General features: G+C 36.0%; 1 protein-coding gene across 2 annotated transcripts in view; it reads right to left on the bottom strand.

Moving 5' to 3' along the window:
* Positions 1–1791: 1791 nt before the first annotated feature.
* Positions 1792–20690, bottom strand: part of LOC140146186 (dynein axonemal intermediate chain 3-like) — a 36425-nt gene continuing 17526 nt past the window's right edge. For both annotated transcript variants that reach the window (XM_072167960.1, XM_072167959.1), the window contains 11 exons: positions 17521–17643; positions 16111–16184; positions 14967–15099; positions 13328–13412; positions 9287–9423; positions 8144–8207; positions 7208–7338; positions 6433–6637; positions 4893–4984; positions 3081–3200; positions 1792–2162 (listed from right to left, as the gene is read on the bottom strand). In XM_072167960.1, the coding sequence (XP_072024061.1) occupies positions 2019–2162; positions 3081–3200; positions 4893–4984; positions 6433–6637; positions 7208–7338; positions 8144–8207; positions 9287–9423; positions 13328–13412; positions 14967–15099; positions 16111–16184; positions 17521–17643 (1308 nt within the window). In that variant the 3' untranslated portion in view covers positions 1792–2018. The remainder of the gene's footprint in view (positions 2163–3080; positions 3201–4892; positions 4985–6432; positions 6638–7207; positions 7339–8143; positions 8208–9286; positions 9424–13327; positions 13413–14966; positions 15100–16110; positions 16185–17520; positions 17644–20690) is intronic.

Below are 20690 nucleotides of genomic sequence, written 5' to 3' on the forward strand. Positions count from 1 at the left end.
ATCTTCATGAAAAGGAACCATATAATTTTATTTCCAAATGGAGATAATAATAAATATACATTTAATAAAAACTAAATACACCTTTCTTCTTTGAAATCAAATGTTTTATGATTGACTACAAATATTATTATTCTATATAATCGGAAGTAATGCCAAAACACAGTAATTATGATGTAATTGTGTAAGAACGGTCCTCTTATGTTGAAAAGGGTTTATCTTCTGTCTTCACTTTCCTGTATCACTTGGTGTCATCGTACTTTTTGTTTTCAGTCCAAGTTTTGGGCTATTCCAGTTGAAATCCATACACCCCTATGGAAGACATAACTTTAATCTCCCACGCAGGTGGTGTATACCCATTCAGGTAACCCCTGTGTGAGATATTAAGGTCATGTCAAAATCAAGAATTTGTGCAAGTTCTGCATCAATTTGTGTATTTATAATTATGCTTTGGATATGGAAAGGAAGCTGATATTTTAGCGGCACCATTTCTTCATAAGAGGTCCACAAAGTGTTAACAACATTGTATTATTATTATTATTATTATGTCTTATATGTTATCTGTACAGATGAAAATAAAAAATACAAATTACAGGTTGTTCAAAACATTTTAAACTTGTGTTCTGGTTTCATTTGTGCTTGGTAAACATTACAGCGTTTCAGTATGCACTATGACACTCCCACCCCTTCCACATGAATAAAATGGCCATACACACACTGTTACTCATGAAGTGCAGCAAATGACTGTACAAAATAATATATATTTTGTAATATACAAAATTTTTACATTTACAAAGTTGGACGGAATCATTTCTATTAGCTATACTCTAATCAGCTCATAAATTCAGCATCAAAGTGATTACGTAATTCTCTTGTTACCGGATCACGCTATTTTGGTATGCCTTCGAGTGCCACATACTTTGTGTGGTGATTGTGTCGATCGTGGTTCATTACTCAAGCGTGTGATCCTGTTGACATAGTAACATTACGTAACTTCGATACTGAATAGGCGGGACTTGTAACATTGAGGATTGAAATAGAATGGGGTACACATAGCTGGGTGCAGTACCTATGCAAACTGCGCTTTGCATGATTTTATGAATTGTGAATTTACGTGAGCGTAAGTTGGAACTTTACTGGCTCCTGCAGTAACAAAAGCCGAATAAATCTCACCTATTACGAGCTGATCGTAGTGTACTTAAGGGATCTAAAATGAGCGTTTATTGCGTTTCGACAGTATTTTTGTGGGACATGAGAGCACCTCAGACCTATCGAATTGCATTCTGAATACGAAGCATGTCTTTCTGATATCAAATAATTTTCATTTTTGAAAATCACAATATAATACAAATTTTATGACAAATTATAAAAATTTATATTTTTCAAATTTTTGATATATAACAGTCCTCGAAGTAAATTATATAAATCTAATGTTATATTCTTAAAGTGTATGTAGTAGGGAGGAAAAGCCGACGGTCAATTGAAAATTTTGACCTTTCATATTGAAGATATGGATTTTTAAAACAAAAAGACCTAATTTTTTTTGGTGTTTTGGGAAAAAAATCCATATCTTCAATACGAAAGGTCAAAATTTTCAATTGATCGTCGGCTTTTCATCCCACCTACATACATTTTAAGTATAAATCATCAGATTTATTAAGTTTACTTCAAGTACTGTTAAATATCAAAAATATCAATTTTTAATGATTTGCCATAAAATGTGTGTTAAATTGCTAATTTCAAAAATCAAAATTATTTGATATCAGAATGACAATATTCAGAATGCAATCGATATGTCTGATGTGCTCTGATGTCCCAAAATAAATACTGTCCAAACGTTCATACCCCAGCCCTTAAGCTGGACGGAATCGTTCTGAAATATTAAAATATTTGCTATTTGAAATACTGTGATCAATTTAGGACGGAACACTTGGTGATAGATATATAGACTATAATAAATTCTCCTCTGTGGAATTCAGTAACAAGCTAATACAGTATCTATTGTGAAGCCTTTGTGTTGCTTACACATCAGGTAGAGGCTCATCCGGCACCACTAAGAGACCCAACTCTTCTAAGAATTTCTTCTCATCCTCCTGGAATTCTATCCATTCTACCTTCATCTTGTTCTCCATTTCTTCTGTGTTGGGTTCTGTAGGCTGGGCCATCTGGGGGAAATACAGAAAACAGTACAGAAATCACAGTTAACCACATGGGCACTAACAACCAAATTATTATTATTTGTGTGGAAATTTGCACACAAAAAAATGGCAGGAGAGAGCAGCAAACGCACAGAAAAACATGGGCAAAAATGTTGGGACTATTCGCCGTAGAAGTGACGTAGTTAATCGGAGTAACTACCATAGCAATAGAGGAATACAATTTTAACAATATCGCCCTGCACTATAACGTTTACGCGGTACCGATGCATTGAACCATAGATGTCAAAGAAAGGTTGATAACTGGCACCTGTAAGATCAGTATCTTTGAAAAGAGCGGTAATGTATTCAATCTATGTTTGCAGACATACACAGGTGATTAGTGCAATCTGCTTGTAGCAGTGATCTGTTCTTCTACGGCGAATATAGGTGATTGCCCTTTGTCTGATTTGGGCGCAAGTTAAAGCAGGTCCTCAACAAAAAGGATGTAAGATTGTAAAAAAGACATCTTACCACAATAAATTGATGAAATTTTTTTAAATGAAAATTGCACCAGTCCAACCCAAAAGTAGGACAAAATGAAGCCCCAAAATATATTATGTACGAGAAGAAGTTGACTAATCATGGTCATATTTTTTGTAAAAAATAGAATACCTAAGAATCTACTTGTTCTCTGTTGACAAGAGGCAGTCTTCAGTGAATGGCTCTTTTCAGAGCCATCAGTAGGCAAGGGTCAGCCTACATATCTCATTCTTAGGTACTTTGTCCTGAATAAGTCAGAGCTACTCCTGACGAAAGCTTGACAGTTCTAAACTTGTCCAACGGCGAACCCGCTAAAATTCCACTAATTGTATGAATTCCTGTCGTAAGCCTATCTCACAATTTGTACCCCGAACATTTCCACTTATACAGTAGGCTTGAACCAACCTTTTTCTCAGCTTCTTCGGCTTGCATCTTGCGTTTATTGTCCACATGAAATGATTGCCTGTTATCAATGTACTCCAGTCTCTTCACTTCTCTATCCAAATAATTGGTCACACTGGGCAACTGTAGAGTGCAAAACATACAACTCATTACTGTTTATGATGTGAATGAGCCAATAAGAGTATAGTACACACCATATATACTTTGATATGACTGTCCAACAAACACAAAATATTGTATCGGGTCATTTATAAATTTGAATAACATCCAACAACATTGCAAACTTTGTATGAGATCAAAATAAAGCCATAATGTACGCTTTCCATAAAATTTTAATTTTATTATTCTTTGCTCAAAATAATGAAATGATATTTTAATAGTAGTAACTGTCAGGAAAGGTTTCTATCCATTTTACACTGAAATGATAAGGTAAAGTGAAAAAAAAGGTAGTTTAATGTGACGCTCTATGGGGAACTTAAAGGAGGATTTCGTGATCCTAGCATCTTCTTTTTATGATATTTTTCAGTACATATCCACGAAAAAAGCTTACTCCCAATATTTCAGTTGATTCCGATTTTGCGTTTGCGAGTTATACATGATTATATGTGTATTACACTACTCCATAGGCCACTGTTGTAATTTCGTTCTGGTATACCAGAACTAAATTCAAATTTGACGATATTTTTGCTAAATGAATTAATCTGCAAGAAATATTTGGTACATAAACATTATGTAGCCAGTGGTTTCCAGTGGTATAAAAATCTCAACTTTTTATGGAGAAAAGTGGGAGATGAGGCTGTGGATCACGAAATGCCCTTTTAATGTGCGAATTATGACATTATGTCATAATTGCTTTGTTGACCTGACAAATACAACATATGTGACATGATCAAGGGGAATGAGTCACATGTCGACCCGGGTCAAAAATGAGGTTTACATGTTTCTAAAGAGGACATTTAGTGCTTTCAGAAACTGAAAACCCCATGTTGATACAACTTTTCTTGCGAAATTACGTTAATTTATCAATCGCTGAAAACAATATAAAACAAAGAATTTTAACACTTTCTTTGCCAATATCTCAAAACCAATTTTAGCGACATCCGACTCATTTGCCTTGATTGTGTCACATATTTCCATTTAGATGTAAGTTGGGACATGTGTAAACATTATAAGATCATACATTATGACTTCAACCAAATGTCTTACATATTGTTGACACAGTCACAGTGACTGACATTCCCCCTACACACACACATCTTCCTACGACCTAACAAAGTTCAGTTCTTCCACCACCTATGTGGTATAAAGACCAATATATCATAGTCCAAAAGCATGTTTGTGGACCATCTTCTGCTGCAACACACACATTTGGCTAGTCCAGTTGAAATCCACACTACACCTGTGGAAAATTTTGGAAACATCTTCCACAGGGGGAGTATGTTTTTTTAATGTAATTGGTCAGGGTTAATTATTTTGAAACTCATACTCCCCCTGTAATATGGCTTTACCTATATCTTCCACAACTGGAGTGTGTATTTCAAGTGGAAGTTACCCAACTGTCTATTCTATTCAAAACTCATACTCCCTCTGTGAAAGATTTTAGCTAAAGTTTCCACAGGGGTAGTGTGGCTTTTAAATGGAACAGCCTATTGCCAGTTCTCCACAGTATCTTTCAGTTCACAGCTTTGATTTTCTACAAGTGATTAAGTCTGTTCAGGGCCTTGTTCTTCTTCTCTGCATTTTCTGCAGTGGAAATTTTTAGCGACTGCAGAAGGCGCTGACTAGACCTGACCATAACTGCCTGATTATATTTACCTCTCCAGCCGAGCAGTGTCTAAGCGTCCAGGGTACCTCCAAGATGTGCAGTGTGCCTACGCTGTCTGACACGGCAAGTAATTGTTGCTTATCTAAGAATAAAAACAACCAGTAATTAATTCAAGGTTAAAAACTTGTTGGGAGAGCAATTGCAAAAATAAATGCATGCACAATGAGATGTTGATGCATCTGAAGGCCAAACATTTGTTTTAAATAGTATGTCTCAAATTAAAGTGTTCGTTATATGCAGTGTGCATTTGGACAATTTAATTTTTTTTTCCCTCCAATTTTTTTGGTTACAAAACAACAAAAACAAAATTGGTAAAAATATGTTTTAAAGACATTTGTTGGTACATGTAGAATTGTGTGATTAACACTTTAATTTAATGAAAATATTTTGTTATGTGTATAAGAATGTAAGTTTGGAAGTTTAGAGTATATTCATAACCTCATTAATAAACGCGATGCGTGCGATCCAATTACATTTAGTTATTTGTGAAAACACAAACGCAAATCGAGGTCATTAATATTTCACAATTGACCGCAAAATGCGTAATTGTTCCAATGTCGCACACAATTGACTGGTGTTTGCGTGTTGTTATGCGTTTTTCACAATACCCTCCAAATAACCGATGCGCAGTTATTAACCTCTAATTAAGCTCATTTTGACTGAAAAGGAGGGGGACTGCATTCCGCAGTGGATTTTAAAATTGCTACCAGCTTTGTGACATACTATGTTTTTGCCTAATGTATAAGCCCCAATCCCAATGTGATTCACAATGTTATAAGTCTTACAACTTACAGGTTAAACCAAAAGTCTGATGCTACCAATGGGCAATTCCAGTTGAAATCCATACACCCCGTATGGAAAACATAACCTTAATCTCTCACACAGGGGGTGTGAATTTCAAATGGAGTCACTCATTCAGGTAACCCCATTTAAAATTCACACACCCTTTGAGAAAGATTAATCTTGAATCTTCCACTAAGGGAGGGTAAGTTTCAAACAGAGTTGGTGAATGGTGAATATGCTAATTCCATTTGAAATTCCTACTACTCCCCCTGTGTGGATTTTAAAGGAATAGCCCATTGCTCACCATGTGAACATTCAGAAGGTAGCACTTTTCCTTTCTCACTCATATGTGATGCGATCAAGCTAAATGAGTCTGATGTCGATCAACACCAAAATTCAGTTTTCAATTTCATTACATGAGCCATTCTTATAATTAGAGCTTTGTTTTGCTTAAAACCCCATCATAATTAAACTTCTGGCTCCAGAGATATGTACACTAAGGTGTTCATTCAATTTGAAATTCATACTCCCCATGCGGAAGATATTTACAAAACTGTCCACAGGGGTAGTATGGGTTAAATGGAATAGCCCAAAATAAACTTTGATCTAGCTATAGCTAGGCCTCACAGAATGCCCTGCCTGGCAGCCTAGAAAACCAAAATTCCACATCAAGCAATCTAAAATTTTAAATTTTGCGAGGCCTGTTTCGAACCCATGACATTTTCTTAGTATAACTTTAGTACTTACTAGACACATCCCATGGGAAAATGTTTGTAATCGCTGATGCAGACACATTCTGCGACAAGGATGGTTCGTGTGTCCTGTCCAGCAGGTCCCACACATCCACATTGCCGTCTGCTGTCCCTATGAAGAAGACAGCGGGACGAGTTGGAGACCAGTAGCCCGCTGTTAGCCTCATCTTAGCTGCCGCTGATTGGAGCAATGGCGCAGTCTTGGTGAAAATGGAAACGGAATGAGAACAGAAGTTCAAAATTTTATACGGATATGCTAATGTAAATTCATTTTATTTTCTTGCCAAGATATCTCACCCTTCCCACAATCCTTTGCAACATGATATATCACCAAGGATTCTCGAGTACTAATATACTATAGGATAAGCCACATGTTTGCGCAAATAAAGTCAGTCACACACTCAATGCATGATCAAGCATGTGATGGTATGTCCTGTGTAAGAGATAAAAGGTAACAGCTCTTATCAAAAACACGATCATATTTTCTGAGGGCGAGCAAATTCCCCCAGACAGAGATCTCCCTCCCCCAGTTTCCCCTCAATAAAAACCAAATTTTACCCCCTGAAATTCACTTTGCCGCCCCCCATGCCTCCCCCGAAGAAAATTCTGGTGCCGCCACTGGGGGAAAGTAGGCTACCAAGACTTCTCTAAAACCAACTAAATATAAAAAGACTTGTTTTGAAAATATTTTTGATTTTTATATCATTGTCCACTCTTGATCTTATATATCAAATAAATAAAGCAAGGCACCTATCACAAATCATACTTACATCATGCCCTTCCTTCCATATGGTAAAATTCCAGCCGCCAACGACAAGAATGATGTCTTTGTAGAACGGTGATCGCTGCAGAGTATTGATGGAGCGATGATGCAGCAGCTTGCAAAACTGCGGCCTTGGTGCTGAAAAACAGCATGACAAGCAAAATTATTGTAAATCTGATTGTCTACACTAAATTATTATATTACTCCCTATTCCAGAAAAATACAGCACTAATTTTTTGGGGATTAAAAAATATTATCCCGTTTTGCCAAGTGAAACATAGCTAAATCCTTTATTTTTATGTCTATGATTAGTTAACTACACTGGATGTCAGCAAAATTTTTTTTTTTTTTCTGTTTTGCCAACACAAAATAAACTTTAATTGATTACAAGAGTTGAATAATGCTAGGCACTGCACCAAACACATATCAATTCATTCGGCTGCGGAGCAGGCAACTACAAATGTTCTCCAAGCGCCACGATCCATGAGGCAATAGCTTCTGTATAAGTAAGATAGCACTGTCCTTTATTGCCCAGGGGTCCATTTCACTAAACTTTTAACCATTCATAACTCAAGTAACCATTCGTAAAGATAGGAATACCCAATAATAGACGTAAAGTTAAGTGAAATGGAACTTATGACTCGTCGTAAGTTACAAACAATTTTGAGACTTACAAAGCTTTGTAAAGTTTAGTGAAATGGACCATTGGTCTCCTTTTGCTATGTCCTATAGAAGACAAAAACACCAAACACACAGGCCACACACAGAAGAATTAATAAAATCTAAATAAAACCCACAGCCTGCGAGTTATCCAGAGTTGTATGGACAAAGCCCCTGAGAATATATAAAAGGGGTATTGAAGACCAGCGCTATTTTTTATGAAAAAAGACACGAAACTGACATTTTGAAAGTGGTCATTTATGCATGGTCAAGAATATCTTACGTTGAATTTTTCCTGAGTCTGCATCTTTTTCAAGTTTCCAGTCTGCGTACACTAGCTCTCCATCCTGTAAAACAGAAAAAACAAATAAACTTTGGAACTTTGAACTTTGAAAAAAGTATACGAAATGCATTGGACATATTTTTGAGTTGCTGTATGTGTGTTTGGACAGTAGGAACTCTTTTACAGTTTAGTGCTTGACTTCAAAGACTGCACAATTAGGCAGATAGATTTATCCCTAAAGCCAAAAAATGGTTAGCTGTTTCAAATTTTATTTTGAAACTCTTTGGTTGCATGTTCACAGAAAAGCATTGTTTCAGACAATCTATTTTGTATGAATGGAAAAGACCCAAGCTTCCTTTATGGTTCAAGCAGATAAGAGATAGAGGGTAATGCAACATCCTTTACGCACAAATAATGTCTGAGGTAGTTAAAATGTAAATAATGGGCGAGGCACAGCCGAACACAATATATATGTTATTGCCGAAGACACATTATTTAGGTGGAAAGGTCAAGGAAGCAACCTTTATTTCTGTTCTTTTAACGTAAAAATAGAGTGATTTAAAGAGAAAATATAACTTTTTGCCACAACATTTGGGGACTGGGTTGTTTATTATTATATCAAGGTAAATTGCGTATGCATATCCCATAGGACAAATTACAGTGCATATTGCGTGAAACTTGTACTCGTAACCTCGCATATTGCTCTGCATAGAGTGTGCATTCTTTATTGCGTTCCATATGCATTCAGAGCATAATTTCAAATACAATACAAAATGGGCTATTCCAGTTGAAATCCACACTACCCCTGTGGAAGATTTTGAAAATATCATCCACAGGGGGAGTATGTTTTTCAGACATAATTGGTCAGAGTTGATCATTTTGAAATCCAATTTTGAGTTACCCAATTGTCTATTTTATTTGAAACTGATACTCCCTCTGTGGAAGGTATTTCCAAAATCTTCCACCAGGGGTGTGTGGATTTTAAATGGAAAAGCCCAATATAGCTGCCTCTTGACAAAACTTTAACCAAATTAGCACACACATCCATACATTCACCTACAGACTGCATAGTCTCTTGGTCAACAAAGTTCAGGCCAGACAAAAAATAAACAGAAAAAAAAATTGAAGTAGTCATACACGTACCTCTGTGCCAACAAAGAACTTAGTAGTGGCGCCCTCTAGTGGCTTCTTGTCTTTAGCCGATCCCATTCTCAGGGAACCGCCCATATGACCCACAGAGCTCTCCTTGCGTTCCATGTCACCCGTTTTGAGTTTCTCAACTAAAAGGATTGAAACAGAGAACAAATTAAAAACACAGTTGAGTCAGACTAGCTCTTGAAATAGGGGAGAGGAATTAAGCTTTTTTGATCTTTGATCTTAGACGTCTAAGATGTAATTTAGATGTCTAAGAATTTCGCGGTAAACTTAAATCAATGAATCACGAAGCCATAAATCACAAATGGCCAATCATCTTAAGGGATCTGGAATGAGCGTTTTGGCGTTTCTACAGTATTTTTGTGGGACATGAGCACATCAGACATATCAATTGCATTCTGAATCTGAAGAATGTCTTTCTGATATCAAATAATTTTCGTTTTTTGAAATTCATGATATAATACAAATCTTATGACAAATTATTAAAATTTGATATTTTTCACATTTTTGATATATAACAGTCCTCGAAGTAAATTTTATGAATCTAATGATATATTCTTAAAGTGTATGTAGCTGGTAGTAAAAGCCGACGATCAATTGAAAATTTTGACCTTTCATATTGAAGATATGGATCTTTTCCCCGAAAGACCTAATTTTTGTTGGTGTTTTGGGAAGAAAATCCATATCTTCAATACAAAAGGTCAAAATTTTTCAATTGATCATCTGTTTTTCATCCCACCTACATACACTTTAAGTATAAATCATCAGATTTATAAAGTTTACTTCGAGTACAGTTAAATATCAAAAATATCAATTTTTAATCATTTGCCATTAAATGTGTATTACATTGCGAATTTCAAAAAAACAAAATTATTTGATATCAGAAGGACATTCTTCGTATTCAGAATGCAATTCGATATGTCTAATGTGCTCTAATGTCCCACAATAAATACTGTCCAAACGTTCATACCCCATCCCTTAAGTGTATTCAATTGTCAATTAAATCTTAGACGTCTAAGATTTTACACGCCTAAGATTCCCTGGTTAAAAATAAGTACAAATAAAGTATACTTTATGTGTACTTTTTTGTACTTTTATTGTACTTTTCGAGTGAAAAGTACAATTAAAGTATACTTTGAATGTACTTTTTTCCCCTTTGTTAAAAGTTTTTGTACTTTTAATATACTTTTTCTATACTTTATTTGTACTTTTCTTTGACTCCAAATATTTTGCCCATCATCAAGTACTTTATTTGTACTTTTCTGTACTTAATTTGTACTTTTATTGGACTTAAACTTTTTTGGACCTCAAGAAATGTACTTAAAATGTACTTTTTCAGACTCAGACATTTTTTCAACAGCACCATTGTACTTAATTTGTACTTTTCTGGGACTTAAACATTTAGGAGGTCACCAACTGTACTTTAAATATACTTTTTAGTGTACTTAATTTGTACTTTTCTTGGATTAGTCATTTGATATGCAAATTGGTCACATGGCAATATTGTTGTGGATTTGAAAAATAACTGTCATTCTGTTTGGAGCTGTTTTTGACATGACATATTAAGATGGGAGCTTCCATTTTGTGGATTTTACATGGATATAATTATGCTATCACTTGGATTACTGACTGCATTCAATGGACACAAAGCAAGGTACTATGTATTTGTTATTGTTTAAAATATTTTGAACACCAAGAGCAAGAAATACCATATAGTGCTGATAATTGGGTAAGCTTACACGCTCATTCACTCCGCTTCATTCATGAGTGCCCATGCAGCCAACATACAACACTGCTGAATTCTGCCTATGTATATATACCCAATATGGACAATGGTATAATGTGCTATGCGCTTTTGAACAAAGAATTTTGTTGTCTACCAGATTTTGTATTATATCAGCTCCAAACTTTGTAGAACTGTATATGAACCAGCTCGTAATCTCTGTTCTGCTACACTAGGACTTCTTCAAGAAACAGCTAGTTGCCAGAAACCAGTGGGGCAGCAGCAGGTCATTTCATGTTTCAGCTGCACAAATTTGGAACAACCTGTCATTTTCAGTTCGCTCTACCAAGAACATAATTGTGTAATTTCAAAGTAAATTAACTTGTAAATACATTTGTTCAAAAATGCCTATGCCCAGGCCCCGGCTTGATGCATGAACTATTCAACATTGACCTGATTTTGTATTAATTATTATAATATTGTTTGCATTATTGTAAATTTGTTGTTTCTGCAAAGCGCCATGAGTGTCCTTTGACGGATACCGGTGCTCTATTAATTGTACATTATTATAAGGGGGGTGCAATAATGTGCCCCGGAGGGAGGGACAAGGCATTTGACCTTGACATGTGTTATGTTACCTGGACAAGAAAAACAACCAGGATAGTTAAAAATATTCTTTTTCTAATTTCTTACAAGACAAATTTTCAAATTTAATCGTATGTTAAGTATAATTATTAAGCCATATGAAGAGCATGGTATACTTTTATTTGGCCATTTGAAAAGTACTTTATTGGGCCATGTGAAAAGTATACTTTATTTGGCCATGTGAAAAGTATACTTATTTGGCCATGTGAAAAGTATACCTTATTTGGCTATGTGAAAAGTATACTTTTCACAAGACCAAAAAAGTATACTTTTCACATGGCCAAATAAAGTATACTTTTCCTATCGCTAAATAAAGTATACTGTACTTTTATGTACTTTTAAACCATGTACTTTTTGGAACACTAAGTCAGTACATTTAAAGTATTAAAAAGTATACTTTTCACAAAGTATACTTTTCCTATGGCTAAATAAAGTACACTGTACTTTTTATGTACTTTTGGTCTGTTTATACTTATACTGTACTTTTCTTTTCTTATACTTTTTTATACTTTAAATGTACTTATTTCGCGTTCCAAAAAAGTACATTTTTTAAAAGTACATAAAAAGTACAGTACTTTTTTTGTACTTGTTTTTAACCAGGGTTGTTCTTACACATCTAAGATTCAGAGATGTCACAGGCTGACCCAAAAAATCCTGAACTTATGGCGTGAGCGAGCTAAGCTCTCAGAACCCGGCCTGGGGTCCGGGGCCCTACCGACCAGTAGGGGTCGAGGGGCGAAGACCCCCCCCGAAGCCAGATGGTTTCTGCACATTTAGCACCACAGTAAAGGCCATTTTAGAGGGTAAAAAGAACAGTTCAAAGCTCCTGGCTTGTTCTACACTTTTAATAAAAAGTGCTTCCTTCTTCCAGAAAACATGCTTTAAAGTTTTCAGTTTCCTATACTTTTATGTACAAGAGACACTCTTAAAAAAAGTTTTTTTGGCTTTATTACATGGACAATATGGCTGATGTTGATATATGTGAAGCAGAAAGATAAAAATCTGGAATTTTTTTTTAATCCCCAAAATCCGGAAATCCGGATAAATCCGGAAATGTGACATCTCTGAAGATTGACCATTTTTGATCTAGTTCGACAACTATCGACGGAGTACGGGGTTGTTGACCATGTAGCTGAAGTTGCATGCAGTGTTGGCATGGTTGGGGGTCGTGCTATTTGATTAACCTGTTCTAATGCCTTATACAAAATGGGGCGACGATTTGCCATAATTATGCAGGATGGTGATAACAGTGAATATGATTATAATTTTCTGGGTGATTTTCTTCGTAACTTATAACTGAACTGAACTTATTATCACGCCGTACTTTATGATCAATCACTGCGCATGGTATCTGTAGTACGAACTGCTAGTAGTTTTCAAGGTGTTTTTGCAAGCAATCACATTGGTGATACCGTCCATCACTACAATTATCAATCTTTGAGGTATAAGGAATCTTAGGCGTGTAAAATCTTACGCGTCCAAGATTTCATTGGTCAATAATTGAATACGCTTAAGTTGATTGGCTGTTTGGGATTTCTGAATCTCATTCGTTGATTTAAGTCTACTGTGAAATTCTTAGATGCCTAAGATGCATCTTAGGCGTGCAAGGTTAGGCGTATTATCTTGGATGTATTTAGAAGGTATCTGTCATCCATACTTACCAGCACCCCTGTCCCCCTGTCTCTCCTGTATGCTTATCCTCGTTACACCGTATTCACCACTTCCTTCAACACGAAAAACAGGAATCTGCAATGCAAGGGAAATAATCAGTAAAAAAAGGCAAAAAAAAAGTTTCTCTCTCAAACCCACATGCATGTAAAAGCCATCTTAGCGTGTAGCCTTCTGTGCTTGTTGATTGGGCTATTCTATTTAAAATTGACACTACCCCTGTGGAAGATTTTAGAAATAGGTTTCGCAGGGGGAGTATGAATTTCAAATGGAATTAACACATTAGGCAGCTCCATTTGAAACTTACTCTCCCTCTGCACAAGATTCAGGTTGAATCTTTCTCAGAGGGTGTATGAAAATCAAATGGAGCTGCCTAATAGGCCAATTCCAATTGAAATTCATACTCCCCCTGATGTGGAACATATTTCCAAAATCTTCCAGAGGGGTAGTGTGGACTTTAAATGGAATAGCCCATTTTACAGGTTTTTAAAAAAGTGTCTGAATCACAGCAAAAAAACAAGAAAAAGTAAAAAAAAAACACCCAAAAAAAATCTCACCTAGCAGTTGGCAAGCCACTTTTTATGGTCTAAGTCTTGTAAGAAACTTGCAGAAAACCTATACAATTTTTCTATCAAGAGGGTTTAAGTATGATGGTCCCACAGGGCTGCACATTCAGTATGAATCAGATAATCAGTTCTCCCAATGAATCTCTGAAGGTGGTACTACACAGCGTCAACACCCTATGTTATAAATATTTTTTCATACAGGTCCATACTCCGTTGGTGAAATCAATATTCCATTATTGACATAGATAAAGAAAGTTTACATATGCATTGTGATATACACGTGTGATCGAATATTATAATACAAGCACCTGGATTTTAGGTGAATGGGCTAAATGTGTTCCTTTATATAATTGTAATTCTCAAAATTAAATATATCACAATTTTAACTTACGATTTAAAATTCGTTACACCAAAAATGCAGTAAAAATGTATCCAGAGCAAACAGCAATGGCCGCTAATTAGTGTATTTAATTTCAAGTTAGTGTATTTAAAAACAAAACCTGGGTTTACCTGAAAACAAATCGAATTTCCTTGTAATAGCAACACCATATGGGATACTAGAGCATGCGCAAATCGTATATAACGTGTAGAATAGAACTTGGCGGTATCTCATATGATAGTCGTACTATGCTTAGCCTGAGTCGCTCGGCCTATCTCGAACAAAATCGCCATGCGTAGCTATTGAAAAACGAGAGGATTCGCCGTACTATCACGGCAATTTTTGAAATGAAGATATAGGGATGATGACGCTGTGTACTACACCCCTTGATAAATTTGTGACTATTTTTGCATTTTTCTCAAAAAATAATAACACATTGGTAACAAAAGTTATGTATAAATATATAAAACTGCTCTACACACGTACCGCATATTTTAACGGTCTATCCCATAAACGCGACTACACAACATTCCATCATGTGTACGCAAAGACACGCAACACTGTCGTGGTTGTTAGACACGGCACGATCAAACGATTTGCCCTCATGAATATGCGAGAATTCACAGCATACAATGCAGAGGGTCTTTGACTGTTGGAAAATAGTCTGTATTGATCTGTGATACTTACTTTGAGTGTAGGTTTCCATGTTAGATCCAGGTGTTTGAATGTAGTCGGTACTCCGAGCGGGTTGTCTTGTCTTGCGTCTTCTACTGAGGGCGTCTGTCCTTTCGGTGGTTTTGTGTCCCATATCCCTACCGTGCTATTGCCAAAGATACAACCACAGTAAGATGAGAATCAAAAGTGGGCTATTATAGTTGAATATCATACACCCCCTATGGAAGACATGGCCTTAATCTCACATACAGGGAGTGTGAATTTCAAATAGGGTGTCCAAAATGTGTGACTCCATTTGAAATCTACACCCCTGTATGGGAGATTAAGGTCATTTCTTGCATATGGTGTGTATTGATTTCAATTGAAATCGCCCTATATGCATATTATGTAGTGCTTGTCATGACTTAATGATATTTTGTCCCCTAACATATTTCATATCTTGTTGGGTGCAAGAAAGTTGTTCGTGCTATTTTCGATGAAATTTAATTTTTGGTCGATTATGACATAAGTTTATTTCGCAAACTTGAAGCTATATTACCGATCTGATAGGCAATAATATATTGAACAGATGCATAATCATACATAAGGATGAATGACAAAATAATGATTCATTTTAATCAACTTCTACACAAATTGTTAATACTCTAGAGTGCTTTCACCAGCTCAACCGGTATCTTCAGCAGATGTTATTACTCTAAAGGCATATGTTGTTGATACTGAGATGATGTCACAGGTATTGATGACGTCATGCAAGATGTTGCAGCCCCAACATGGTTCCAAGGCAAGTGGGTAGAACCTGACCCTGTCTGATACAGCCTCATGCTGCCCAGGAACCAAGTAGAGGTTATCAGCACCTGTGTGATATTATATTGGAGGTATCTCCCCACAGCAAATGCAAAACAATTTTTAGAAAACGTTTAGAAGGCTGTTTTTATTAATTTTTATGGCCAATATGAGTTTGTTTTTAATAAAATCATGTGATTTGTGCTTGATAATTATTTTTCTAACATATAAGGCAAAATGCTGTGATTGCCAGAGACTTCCTTTAAAAAAAAATAGTATAATACCCATCGAAAATGGTGCAACCAGGATTTTTATTCGTCTTGGCCCCAAATTTTTTATTGACCAAGAAAGCTGGCTACAGTCCTGTACATACCCATCCACTGAAGCGCTGAGTATCTGTGTGCATGTCATAGTCTTGCTTTCCACAATTACACCTCCTCTTGTTACCTGTACACAGAATGAACACAAGTTATTCAAAATCAGTTCAGATGCAAAAATCTATATATCAATTTTGCTTGATTTGAGATAGAGGCAAATATAACTCATTAAATATAGGGTCCTCAACTTATAAGTTTCTCCCTAATACTTTTTAAAATAAGTCCAAAAATATTTTACGAAATGTAAACATGTAAAAGGATATGTATAGCCCTATTTGTTGTACACATGTGGACCAATTTATAGTGTCACACATCATTGCGTTCAGTCACAATGGTTACTTGTGTAAGAAAAGAAGCGGTTTTAAAAGTTGTATGTGAGTCCATAGCAGTCAGGTTTTCTTTAAAAATACATGAAATATAGACCCTGGCCTACTGTATTGTTTGAGGATTGAGTCCTATGGACCAAGATGCAACTTTTAACACAGTCTCTTTTTTACATAATGAACCATTGTGACTGAATGCAACGATGTGTGACGCTATAATTTGGTCAGGCTACCCATACCTTTTAACGCATTTGCATTTTGTCAAATATTGTTCACTTTATTCAAAGAAGAATTTAGGGGGAACTTACAAGTTAGGAACCCTATATAAAAACCATAATATAAGTAAAAAATATGTGCTGTTCATTTTTCATAGTTTCATATTTTCACACATAGGATCCGCATCAATACGTTTCAATGTGATCTCCTGTGATGCGCATTCATAATAGAAAGTGTGTAGACAGTACCTGAATCCACATTTGGGAAATGTTCACATAGTGAGCGTGCATCTTTTTAGTGGGTTTATAGTACGTTTGCATGCTGGGCGCTCATGGCGCGAAGGCGTGCTGTCTGCGCACACAAGAGGAAATGTCATTGAAACACCTGGGAACCAAGGGAGAACAGTGCCCCTGCAGTGCATTGATTGGTCATGCACTCCAGGTTTTAAATAAGAAATAAATAAATAAACACATTTCAGAAATGCATTTTCACTAGTGGGAAAAAAATCATGTTAATTTCCTAAAACTGGAAAAAATATAGGACTTTTAAGTGACAAATAAAAACTGTTCTAAAGGGGGACAGACCTTTCAAGTAGGTCGGTCGGTCGGTCAGGCTTTTTTTTCCTTTGAAATGACCCAAAAATCACCAAAATCTGTTCCAGAAATTTGCGACATTTGGGTCAGCATTCATTTGTACAGGAAAAATTTGTTTCCCAATTTGTTCAAAATCTGGGTCGGTCGGGTTGTAGAGCAGAGTTTTCTCTGTTCGTCACCTTATATAGGACATTTTGTAACAACATAGGAAAATCTAGGAAGAGTTTTTAAAAAATAAAATAAAGGAAACTGGCAAATATTGTGGTTGACTTACTTCCATGTGATCCGGTACCCACTGTATGTCACATATAGCTGACTTATGACTGTGTTCAATTGAGGAGACTGCACAGTAGCGTACTACAGGTGTCTTGTCAGTATTCTCATCTTCAAAACCAGGCTGAAACAAACAAACACACAAACAAACAATAAGAAAAACAAACAGTCAGTCTTCAAATTAATTTTTCAACCTTGGGTGCACCTCTGCCCCCATTTTGAAAGTTGTGGTGCAATTTCATCTGACGCAGAGCAATTTGAAGTGCAGTCTCAGACAATCAACACAGTACAATGTGGTATCGCAATTTTGCACCACACTTAAAGTTGTATCGCAACAGGCAAATTTTGGGGTGAAAATTGCACTGCGATAGGGCTTATTTCAAACGCTGTCCATAGCGGCTAAAAAAAAAGGTGAGCATACATTCTTATTTTTTTCCATGTTTCGACAAATACTGTGGTTACGTTTTTCCGACATGATTTTCAGTTCTCCGCTGAGATTGGATTAATTCATTTAAAGTCTACACGGCCCTCTGTGGAAGATTTTGGAAATATCTTCCACAGGGGGAGTATGAATTTCAAATGGAATTAGCACATTTGCCAACTCACCTTCCCTCTGTGGAAGATTCAGGTTGAATCTTTCTCAGAGGGTGTATATATTTCAAATGGAGCTGCCTAATGTGTTCATTCCATTTGAAATTCATATTCCCCCTGTGGAAGATAATTCCAAAATCTTCCACAGGGGTAGTATGGATTTTAAATAGAATAGCCCATTGTCATCCTCTTGCGATTTCTGCTCAGATGATAAGCTTTGCTTGGACCTTTTCCTTTGTTTGTTATCTCGCCCAATGTGTTGCACATACAGACATACAATGTTGGGATTTGTATCAGCCTTTACCCCCAGGCAATTAAACTAGCTCATGGTGCTGACCAATTGGCTGTCTGCTATGTCATCTTATATCAATTTTATCTCAATATGAATTGCACTGTGCCATTCCATTTGAAATCCACACTCCCCCTGTGGAAGATTAACTATAGCTTTCCCACAGAGGGAGTATAGGTTTCAAATAGAATAGCTTAGAATAGACAATTGGGTAACTTCCATTTGTAATACTCACTCCAGTTGTGGAAAATATAGGTAAAGCTATATACAGGGGGAGTATGAGTTTCAAGATAATTAACCTAAGCCAATTCCATTTGAAAAACATACTCCCTCTGTTGAAGACTTGCCTTAAATCGTCCATAGGGATATGGCAGATTTCAAATGGAATATCCCATTGCTTTAATTACAGTTTCAATTTGTTTATGTGACAAATAATAAAAATTTACTTAATTGAGACGTGATGACACAATGGGCTATTCCAGTTGAAATCCATACACCCCTTATGTAAGACATGACCTTAATCTTCCACAAAATGAATATCAAATGGGGTTACATTTACATGAACGGATGACTCAATTTGATATCTACACACCCCTTGTGTGGGAGATTAAGGTCATGTCTTACAGGGAGTGTACCGATTTCAACTGGATAATAGCCCAATATATATGAGATAAATGCAGTGAAGAGTGATTACATGATGCATGTATATGATTATCAAAGAGATTGAACATAAAGAGTTGGGACTCCCCTTATGTGATGTGTCATGTCAAAAGGAGACACTTTTGGGCAGGATATCAATTTTGAGGTTTTTACATATATATATTAAATATAGAGATATTTTGCTCCACAACGCCGTTTTCCCCACTGAAATCGGACATTCCTAAGCGAAGATATTGAGTTCGTAAGTTATGGTATTATAAAATTGGAAATTGAGATATCGGCCTTTAGGAATTACCTTGAAAATGTCTCAAAAAATACAAGATGCCAGTTATATTCGGTCTGAAACTATCAGACAATATTTTTAACATTAATAACATCGCAAATTCGCAACAAACCCAAATTGTGAAAAAGTCACCTCCGGGCAGATTTTTGGCTATTTCTCCGTTTACGATTCTGCCCAAAAGTGTCTCCTTTTGACATGATCGTCACATATGCATCGCTCATGGAGGACAAAATACTATTCCTTCGCTAACGACGCATAAATGCGCCAAGAGAACAATCCCACTATCCACATACAGTAAAACCTCATTATAACGAAATCTGATACAAGAAAAACCCTGTTTAAAGAAGTATTTTTCCAGAACCAAGATACACAATTCTTTTGTTATTTATTGTTTTTACAACCCTGATATAACGATATTTGGATATAAAGAACTAATTTCTCTGTCCCTGACAACTTCGTTATAATGAGTTTCCACTGTATCTCTTTTATAATTATACAAATTTGAGCGCAAAAATGTGCAGAAGGTGTGCAGCGCTTTTATGCAGTGTGTTTTGTTATTAAACTCATTTGGCAAAATATGGTGCATGTGATATCATATGCTGTGACGGCAAAGTTATTGTTTTGGTGTTTTTTACGTGCAATTTACACATCTATTAACCTCCCTGTATATGTTGAAAAATAATATTGTTCTTTACTGCTAAAAACAATATTGATCGGAATCTGACCAGGGTCTTAGCTACGATTTGACAAGTGCCTGTCATTTTCACCAAACTGCATGTCTAAAATGTGACCCTGAAAACAAAAACTAGACTTCTGCCCTTTCTAGGGGTTCAGTCAGTTCAAATCATATAATGCTAGAGCTTTTATTTATTCGTCTGGTCTTGTTTTGGTTCACAGAACTTATTCAATCATCATTTTTAGAAATGTCACAGGCATTTATTTTGTCTGTCCCAGGAGCAACCTGCCTGATGGATGTACAGGTGGCTAGCTAAGACCCTGAATCTGACAATCCTGATCATCCTGATTTGCATACTTTCTTGTCTGGTCTCATGGTGCTGACCCAAAGTGTTTTTCAGTGTCATGGGACTTCAGTACTGGGCAGTGCAACAGTTCTTTGCCGGAACATTACTGTATGAAATGACACTCATCTGATTTACAATGTTAATGCTATTTTTTTAGAAACTGCTATAAATAAGTAAATCTTCTCCTTTGAGTAGTGTATATAAAATTATACTTTATAAAATACCATTTTTAAAAGCCACCACTAATTCTATGCCTGTATATGCCCATGGGATTTGGTTAGAATGTGCGATTGAAACTCACAACTTGAGACGGAGCAAACTGTATC

The sequence above is a fragment of the Amphiura filiformis genome, chromosome 2, assembly GCF_039555335.1.
Source record: "Amphiura filiformis chromosome 2, Afil_fr2py, whole genome shotgun sequence".
NCBI classification, from domain to species: domain Eukaryota; kingdom Metazoa; phylum Echinodermata; class Ophiuroidea; order Amphilepidida; family Amphiuridae; genus Amphiura; species Amphiura filiformis.